Source organism: Mizuhopecten yessoensis, unplaced genomic scaffold, assembly GCF_002113885.1.
Source record: "Mizuhopecten yessoensis strain PY_sf001 unplaced genomic scaffold, ASM211388v2 scaffold10603, whole genome shotgun sequence".
Lineage (NCBI taxonomy): Eukaryota > Metazoa > Mollusca > Bivalvia > Pectinida > Pectinidae > Mizuhopecten > Mizuhopecten yessoensis.
Window position 1 is genome coordinate 2,120,331 of NW_018408629.1, and position 10,484 is coordinate 2,130,814.

A 10,484-nucleotide genomic window follows, 5' to 3' on the forward strand; every position below is an offset into this window, starting at 1 on the left:
AAGACATTATAAAACAAATACTGTACTTTTCATCAGAGCATGACATAACTGAAATATTCTAAGATTCAATTACAGGAAACAGATATCTTAATTTCTATGGTTTGGCCTAATAAAGCTGTAACCACATCATTGTAAATCAGACTACTCCGGTTTACTGTACACAAATACACACTCCCCATCATAGTCACACTTAGTGTCTCAGGCTCTGGTCAATTTATCAGCGTAATCATAAAATAAAAACATACAATCTACATTAAATAAAACACTTCCTGTAATGGTCTTTGCTTTTTAAAATCAATTATAATTAAACTGTTTGACTACACATAAATCGGGGAAATTGAGTCGGAAAAAGTGAAAAGTTTACCATATGAGTTTTTCCTTTATTGTGCTTGAGTGTCATCCAAAAATTTCCTAACACATGCAACATTAAACCATCTCAAAAGTACGATTCAAAGTAGGTCATCGTTACACATAGGAATAGGATACTGAAGCTGTAAAAACTTGGGTCCATAGCACTTTTCCCGACTTACATTGAAACAAAAAACTGTTAATACAGGTAACAGACATCTGGACATTGAATCATATTCCAAATATTTGGTCGTCAATCATGCACACTTTTGAAGATTTAATCATTCAAATTTGTAACAATTTTCTTTCTCTTTCCTTATGTATTTTCATTTCACTGAAAGCTGTCTTATGTGTTACACCTAAGTATATTGTTGAAATAACGCTCTATTTCCTGAGGTTCAGAGTTTCTGTGATAATGCCTATAGAGTAGGCAACCTTTCTCACCCTAGACTTGCTGTTTTACATACAGTGGTAGAGGATGTGTTGATCTCCACTCGCTGTTATTAACATACAAATGAGAAGTACACTGAAGGTGTGTGACCTTCTAAACTGTTTTGGACACTTTCCAAGGTAGAGCCAGCCATGGGGAACAACTGTGTGGGGAGCAAGTAGAGGATGTATGGGCAATACATTTAAGTTTCACACACTCCCAAGCAGGTGGTACTTCAGTATATCTCATCCCTCCAGCATCTCCTCATCACTGGTAAAGTGGTACAACTATTATGGTATGCAACTGATCTTTGACCTTTGACATTTAAACTTTGACAATCGACAGTGGGGTTAATATTATCTCCTCCCCTATACATTACTAGTAGGACTGTTATGAGAGGTACTTGATGTTTGACCTTTGACCTGCAAATTATGGTTTTACATCGACTATAATGGGATGTTCTTGTAGTTTGAACTTTGACATGCAAACTATCAATAAATCTGTCTTGGAACAAGTCCGAAGCTGAAGATATTTAAGTCTAAAAATTATTTTTAGAAAAGTTATTTTACCATTTCATTTTCTATGATGAAATTGCCTGTTTCCATTTCCATGGAAATACTTATATATTTTTTCCATGTATTTTCATGATGTTCCATGGAATTCCATGGCAAAAAGGGACATACAATATTTTCCGTGGCTTTTCCACAGCTGTACATGGAGAATCCCTAGAAATCATGGAATTTAATGGAAATCAAATTTATCATGGAAATCTTGGAGACAGGATGGCCTTACTTATTTACATGTACTTGTTGTATGACCTGAAGTGAAAACTGTGACCTTACATTGCTTTTCATTCCATAAATTTAGTAACGTAGGAGGTGCATGACACCAGATTGCTGACATCTCTATGTTAACCCTTTCACCCCTATGTAACTTTAGTAGGCTCTACCATGCATTGATATGGATGAGTCCATTATGGTCTACAAAGGTGAAAGGGTTAATCACTGCTTGGCAATGCCACAATATAACTGTACCATTCATTTTGTTGGCATTTAATTGGCTAGGAATGCCATGACCTGATATTTGACCCCTATCATCTCCATGACCTCCTTAAGGTAATGTTTGATAACACCAACCTGCCTTGAAACTGTTCTGTTGACTGTAAAATCAAACATGATATATATTCAATTTAATTTGAACAAAATGTTGATTTTTGGTCGGTGAATTTCTTTTCTGACCCACAAAACAGTCAATATAAGCATTGAACTGCCTGATAGGATCCTGTCAACCACTGCCTAGTAGATAGTCATGTTGATGTATAATAGGTTAGCAGGGCCGTTGTCAAGGTGGCCGAGTGGTTAAGGCGAAAACTAGCCCTCCGCCACTATTTGCCAGTTCGAGGCCTACATGGGGCAGTGGCCAGGTACTAGCCATGGGTCCGTGGCTTTCTCTATCTACTACGGTTTCCTCCAACACTAGAACCTGTAAATTGCAAACAAACTAATGGGTGGAAGGTGTACATCTGATGTTTCCCCAATTAGATGATTATGTATGTAAATTGTAAGTTTTGGTATTTTGTTACAAATTGGACAAGATTAAGATACAGAAAATATTAGTGTGACCGATTATCTTGGGCCAAGAAAGAAAGAATTGATTCTGTGTATATAGTAACGGAGTGATCTACCTTTATCATTACTAGGTGGCATCCAACTGCTCGTCAGTGTTTGTGGACGGAACGGAGAGGCGAGGCTCACACAATGTCACCATCATCACCAAGTCTGGACGCAATACAGCATTCATCAATGTTAGAGTATGGATACCTGCTGAACACCTGGATGTACAGTTATCAGACGACAAACTGAGTCAGGTTCGAGGCTGGAAAGTATCACAGCGACATCAGTCCCGCGGCAACCGCAGGGGCAGGTAAGAACTGTTAATTGTGTTCATTCAAACATCAGTTAGCCGTGAGATTAAACATCTTATGTTAATTCTTTCATACTGGTAAAATATTAGCCGCTTCCTACCAACTTTAGGGAATTTCTCTTTAGCTCATTCTGTGCCTAGTTTATGTAACAAAAGTAATTAAAGTCATTTTTCAATGCCCTCGCTAGGGGTCGAACCTGGGACCTCTGTTTTTTCTAGTCTGACACTCTACGGAATGAGCTAAAGAGAAATTCTCCCAAATTAAGTTGATAGAAAGAAGCTAGTATTTTGTACAACTTAAATTATTATTGTGACGCCAGCATTACCTTTGTCCCGTCTTCGAACAGTCTTTTGTGCATTAGAGTGTACATATGTACTTCAGATGTGTATATAATCCTACCATTGACATTATAAGTATACCATGTATTCATGTCAGCCTTGTTTTATTTTTTTTAGAACCAGGAATAAAAGACTTGTTGATCAGTATCCTTCGATGAAAAAATATCGGAAGTTCTCTCGTGGCGGCGGCGGTGGGGGAGGGAGCTGTCAGCTGCGTCACCAACAGGCCACGGTAGAGGTGTACGCCCAGTTTTATATATCCACGCAAAATGGGCCAGACTTCTTTAAGAGCAAACAGGCCTGGCTAACTGTCACTGATATGGTCTTGGACAAACTCCGAGTAACTGACCCTCGCGTGGTTAGTCTGAACAATGCTGTCATCCAGGGTCAAAGTGTTGGCAGGACAGAAGTACAAGTAAGTATACAAAGGTCATCCAGGGGTTATAGGGGTAAGGTATACAGATATCGGACTCGGGTCACAGTGCATCACTTTCTTCGTGGCATATCTTGTATACTCGATTACCTAAAATTACGAAATTTTATATGTAAGTACGTCTTGGGATTCTAGAGTGTCGGATACTGAGATGGAGTCTTGTATTGGAGTTCTGTCCCTTTGTGCAGTTCTGATACCAAAGTTTTTCAAGAGTTTGGATTGCTTCTAGACATTGTTTTTTTTATGTACTACTTTTTTTTTTTTTTTTTTATGTACCGGGTACTACTTATTTGAAATAATTTAGGTAAATTTATTGGATATTCACACAAGACAATTTGCCTGATTTGCTATATCTTTCTTAAATCAGGTTATGACCCCGATGCGTAGACTGATTGGTGGTAAGGAGGTCCGTGTCAGCAACGACAAGGTTTCAGTCGAGCGACTCATCATCACCTTGGTTACTGGGATAACTCTAGAGATCCACATTTCTCATGAGATCCCTGGAGCCCTGACAGCAATCTCACACATACAGGGTAGACTGCACACCAAGTACCAGGTGAGTGTTTTTCAGACAGGTTTAACTCATTCACCCCTGAAAACACATTTGAACTCTTCAAATTCAAAGGTTGGAATAGTACATTATTAAATTTCAGGGGTGAATGAGTTATTGGGGATTTATGATGCCATTCTAGCAATATTTAACTTACCAATAACAATGATTGGATAAATGCATGAACACAAGTTATTTTGTATGGGAGCTTACTTGACCTACTTTTCTTTTATCAATTAAATTTGACCTACTTCCCTGAGTTTAAGACATGTTTATCCTTCTTTTCCCTTATTAAGTTAACTTTGGCCTAGTAGCTCTGTGTAAAGTAAATTTTCACTTACTTTCCCTGTAAAATTAAGTTTGACGTACCTTCCTGCATCAGTTAACTTTGACCTACTTCACCAGTTCAAGTTAACATTTACCAACTTTCTGGTGCATCCATTTACTCAAAAATACTGTTTTTCCTATAAATAAACCTTCTGTCCTGTTTGTTTCACAGGAGGCAGTGTTGGACATTTCTATACAATATTCCGACGGCACACAGTTCCCCCTGGAGAAAGTGGAAGGGGAAGATTACGTCCTGGATGTATCCACTCTTAACCACTACGTCATTGGCATGGCCCCCTACACCAAACAGTACCAGCCACGCATCGTCGCATTGGGTCAAGGTCGTGGGGAACTTCTTAAGGTCATGCTAAAGCTGGGTAACGAATGTGCTAGAAAAAGGTCAAGGTCTGTATCCGTGAGCTACGTAGTCGTGGATTCTGATTTCTCTCCTGGCAACCGTTTATATCATGATCGCCTGGTCAGTGATGGTCACTACGACGATAATAGAGCGAGTGATCGAAGAGACTCTCACGGCATCAGTATCAACAGTAAAAAGTCTCATTACGATTTCCCACGTATCAGTGACAAAGACAAAAACATAGATATGGATGGTAAATTTGGAAAGAAATTCTCGAAAAAAGATGAAAGTGATTCTGGTGTAATTCCTATTGGTATTGACCTGGCTGAGAATCTGCGGACTCAGGAAAGTCCACAAACAAAACAAGAACCTGTTCGCCAGGAGGAAATAGCTATGTTATCTCCACTGGAAATTGGAATGTATGTCCTGCTGGCAGTGTTCTGTGTAGCTATCTGTGTGTTTCTTGTCAATTGCATTGTGTTCATGGTTCGTTATAAACGCAAGCATGTACCTAAAGGTAAGCGATTGGAGACTGTAGCCCAAGCTAACGACTGGGTGTGGATAGGGCGTGCTACATTGGAACGTAACGCCATCAACACTAAGTGTTCACAGACGCTGATGCCAGCCGAGGACTTCAATGGTAACCACACGCCAGTGGCTGGTGGAAGTAGTCAAAACAGCAGTGGACAAAATTCAGCTGAGGCCAGTAATCGAAGCAGTTTTGTGTCAACCATAAAAGGGTCGGAATGCAGCATCCGTATCACGGCAAATCCACTGTTGGAGGCTTCAAACGCTACGTCTGCAGTAGGCGAGGAGATAGAGAACAATAACCAGCATCGTCAGCTGCAGCAGCACCTGGACCCGGAGTGGGACTATGAGGCCATGGGCATGACCTATGACCAGCTCGTTGACTACTTCGATAACCTCAAAGAGTCGACGGCTTAGTTCTCACAACAATCATTGACAAATTTCATTTTTTGTGTGCGACAGATGTTAGTTTTTCGTCGCAAGTGGATGAAAGTTATGAATATATATGTAAGACAATACTTGTTCATTTTAAAATATGGCTATCTGACACTGGTGACAATACGTTCCAAAACTGAAAGATTTGACAGATTAAGCCAATTCCTTGCTGACCGTCTGACAATATTCACTTTGTCAGGAGTTAGTGATTCAAACAGGAAAACACTTGTGTATCTTGAAGACTTAGATCTGATGAACGCTTAAAGAATTTAGTTTTTTGTTCGAGATAGATTGCGTTTGTAAAAAGACAAGATCAATGCAAGAAGTAGATTGTGGATAGGGAGTGCTTCCATCTGTGTTGTGATTACTGCAAAAACTAACCGGCAATATTTGCTGGACACAATAATTGTAAGCCTGCTACCTCTTGGGCTAGGCAATAGGATATGACACCCCTTGGATACTGACTTGCTCTTTATGAACTGTAGGAGTAAAGGGACATCTTTTACATTTGCGAAACATGGCAAATGTTTTTGAGGAAGATCAAAAGAAAACATTTTGCACCCCCCTTCCCCCCCTCAAAAAATTTGAATACCAGTAATAATTTAAATCAAATTTGGTATTGGACAAATACACCTTGTTACCATGACGATTGGATGAATGTAAGTGTTATAAGGTGATGATGATTCAAATTATATGATAATTACATATGTATGGATTTTGTTATTTGCTCGTGCTCGTGTTGAAAAAAATTATTTGAGAAATTTATAGAAGAGAAAAATTGTTCTGTGAATTAAATGAAATGCATATTATGATCACCTGTTGCTTCAATTCACGACCCAAGATACTGAGAGAGAAATATGTGTACCAAAGTTAGCTTGCCAATTATCTGTCATATTAATTCATGTTTCATGTACAACACTTTTAAACATTATTTGCAGACATTTATATTAGAACATGTTTATAGTCATGTAACATAACACATCACCTTAACCTCACCACAACCTATGTTTTCATGCCCATCGTCCTCCGCTCCTCAAAATATGTTTAAAATATCCAAAAGTTGTCCTGTATCTATTGAAACAGACTGTCAAATAAACAAAAGGCTATATGAGTGTTTCGGAGAAAGACATAAGATTTTGACAAGTTTAATAATATTGAAGTAGCCTAGGGCAAAAACAAATGACCACTTTTTATGATCGTATTTGTTTACAAAATAGAATTTATGATTAAGGTACCAAGTTAAAAAAAAAAAAAAATATCAGAATTTAATTTCATAAAGCACAATTCTTTTAATGAAATTTATACATTTTCAAATTTTCAATTGCGAATTAAATCTCAATCAGGTATGATATAGTTACATTTTACCACTGACCATTAACTCATTCACCCCTGAAGACACATTTGAACTCATCCAATTCAAAGGGTGGAATACTTCATTATGAAACTTCAGGGGTGAATGAGTTAAGCAAGTGGAAGAGTATTTGTTGAAGAAGGGTGTCACACTGTGATGTCACTGTTATTTATTCATTATTTATTACATTGTACTAGCAGCATTGGTTTGTTAGCAGCATATTTATATATTGAAGAGAGGTACCAGCTTTGATTCGATCGATCAGTGTAGCTTGGAGTGGGAGGTGTATATATTATAGTGGTATATCTGTTATATGTATATTGTGTCTAGTTGACCATGCAGATCTTGACATATTAACACACAATATAACAGGATGTGTACTTTACCTGGAGTCAAGAATACTCAGTTTCATATTGTTTCAAAATGTTTGTCATGACCTTGGATCAAAGGTCATGTGCCAGTAACTTTGACCTTAAGGTCACTTCAAACATGGAAGTTGATGTTGACATGGTGCATGACCTTTTGGCCTTGACCACTGTTAGTGGCTTCACATTAACCCTGAGGTCTCAATCATGATACTTGTGATACTGGCTTTGACATTTGACCCTCGAGTTTCCCTGACCTTCAGGGGTCAACCAGTGCACATTTCATAGCCGTTTCCCTCTTGGTATATAACTGTGTACTATTCTAGATGTCATAGTTGTTATTGTACATAGTTGATATGTACTTGCATCTTTGAGCCATGTCCATTGTCGCATAAGACTGTTTGAAAAGTATTTCTCCTCATTTATCCATTTGAACAATGATGATATTGTCAGAGAAAAAAACTTATAAAAAGAAAATAAAAACACTTTCAGTAAATGAAGTAAATTAAACTATTATCAGAAAAAAAATCTCAAAAAAAATTAATTAAAAATACTTCTAGTTAATGAAGTAAATTCAATAATTGTCATGATTTTCAACATTGTTAAACAAAAATTATAACGGTGTCAGAAAATTTTATTTTTTATTTTCTTTATATATCATGTTATACAAATCCCAAACGACTGGCTGGAGATGTCTTCATGATAGACTGTAAGTGTGATTTTATAAGAATGAGTGAAGTGTTGATTCCTTGTACTAAATATAGGTCGAGATGGAGTAGTTTTAAATGATCAATCTATATGCTTGTATATGTATTTATAACAGTATACCTATGTTTTCATAATGCATAACCATTAATTATGATGTGCCATTTTGCTACAGATGATTTTCTTTTGTATATTTGCAAATAGATTTCAATGCAATCTATCTTAGTTCATGAAGGCAATGCCAGCTGAATTCACCTTCGATTGATTAGTTTTTAGCAATGAATTAATCCTTGGTTTTTTTGATAAATATTTAGAGACATTTTTCTTGGTTCAATAGATTAGCTTTTAGATCTGATTATAGAAAAATATTTACCAATATGTGGAGTCAGTGGTATTTAAGTGCTTGACATGTTGTTTGCTGGTCAAATACCAACATCACAGAAAGAATCTCAGACAAGTTAAAGGGTTTATTTAACTTTTAAGAATAAAAAGAATAAAACAAATCTGGTGCTTTTTTTCTTCCCATGTGCACTGCTCGTTTTACTGATGGAAGGGACATAACTCCAGTTTAAAATACTGCCTACGGTTTGTGTTCTGTCACTGAAGTTTTGTTTTTAAAACATCGGATTTTTAAATAATTTCATTTAGAAACAGAAGCTATGTTGAAATATGTTCATTGTGATATGACAAATATTTTAAAACCATTTTTCTTTCGTTACACAATTTTTGTTTATGTGTAAAGTAATTGTAAGTATCTCTCCCGTCTGTTGGTGTATGTTTCACAATTTTTAAACGATTTACTTTGATGTACCTTGTTAATGAAATGCTTCATGTGCAATTTAGAAAATGGAATATTTAATGTTTATTTGCTTTGTTAATATGGCTTTGAAACCACTCTGATAGTTGCTGTTTGTATATACAGTATATATATATATATATATATATTTGTTATGTTTTTTGTGTGAGAGAGAGAGCTCGCTCTAGCATTGCAAGACGGAGCTGTTTTATGTATCAAATGTACCCTCTTGTAGATAATCATGGTTATTGTGCATTTATATAAGGTTAAATATTGCATATTTCCCCTAGCAATTTGTCAAACAACTATGTCCTGGAGTATTTTCGTTCCTGAATAATTTGTGGAAAGACGCACTTAAAGAACCTCGAGATCCAGGTTTGGTTTCTCCAAGTTATATTCTATCTTGAACATTTCCCTCTAGGAAGCAACGTTTTCAGATTATCATTGTTAGGGTAACAAGTTTAATTGAATTTAATTCAAACACACACACAACCTCTCTATCTGACCCGTGAATCTTTTGTAAATTAGTTTCATCTTCAGCAACATAGATCTATGTTTCCCGTCATATGTGTAAATAATCATGATACTTTTTCAACTCCCTATCGTGTAATGTACTAGATGTAGCGTTGTGTATCGGTATTTCAGAGGTTGTACTATATTAGTAGACTCTGTCCTCTTTCTGACCACCGTTATTGTCACTTTAAAGATCATTTTGATAAAAATTGAATTCTTTGATATAATCAAAAATATGACCAAAAAATCACCATCCCTGCTATATGTACAAAAATAAAAGTACAATTTCAATGCTTTTCAATTGATACGTTTTTCTGAATTTCTTAATATCTGTAACAAAAAAAGATCTCTAGTAAGTTTTAACAGATCAATGTATTGAATTTACAAGTATTTAGCAATGTATGATGTTAACACAAAAGTGGTGAAAATGTTGTTGAAGCATAATTGAATGTTTTTGAATTACATCAGTGTAAATTGAGTTAGCTGTGACCCGCCCCAAAAGGGGCTGTGTGTCCTTTATATTACCCCAAGGGAATTGTGACGAGGCCCCTAGAAGGGTTTGTTGTGTTTTTGTTACGTACCAACGAGATCTTACTGGTCTGGTACAATGTCCCACCATTGGCTTGTGAAATCAACTGTGTTGTTTGTATACGGCTTTGTATATGTTTGATGATGTATGTATATTATACTGCTAAACTCCATCACCTGTACCATATATGGAATTAGCATTATTAAAATTGTTATTTTTAAGAAGAAATTATTCTGCTTTTGTTGTTTATTATGTCAGTCAGGGCTTTTAGCCGGCCGTTGACATTTAGCAATTTCAGAAGTCACATCAACATTTCCTTGAAATTTGCTGAGTCACAACATATTTTAAATAGATATGTGTATGTGTTTTCAAACCCAAGAGTGAAAACTCATTTTTAGCTCACCTAGCCCGAAGGGCCAAGTGAGCTTACATGGTGCAGCGTCCGTCCGTCAGTCGTCTGTCGTCCAGCGTTCGTCGTCAATATTTTACTTTAAACAACTTCTTCTTAATAACCAAAAGGCCTAGGGTGATGATATTTGGTCAAAAGCAAACTA

The 10,484-nt window shown here is 36.6% G+C and overlaps 1 protein-coding gene across 1 annotated transcript in view; it reads left to right on the plus strand.

Annotated features, from left to right (window-relative positions):
• The window catches only part of LOC110461389 (transmembrane protein 132C-like), a 90,652-nt gene extending 80,493 nt beyond the window's left edge, over window positions 1-10,159 (plus strand). Inside the window, exons 6-9 of the mRNA XM_021514839.1 lie at window positions 2,478-2,701; window positions 3,158-3,455; window positions 3,841-4,029; window positions 4,523-10,159. Of these exons, the coding sequence (XP_021370514.1) occupies window positions 2,478-2,701; window positions 3,158-3,455; window positions 3,841-4,029; window positions 4,523-5,653 (1,842 nt within the window). The 3' untranslated portion in view covers window positions 5,654-10,159. The remainder of the gene's footprint in view (window positions 1-2,477; window positions 2,702-3,157; window positions 3,456-3,840; window positions 4,030-4,522) is intronic.
• The last annotated feature ends 325 nt before the right edge of the window (window positions 10,160-10,484 follow it).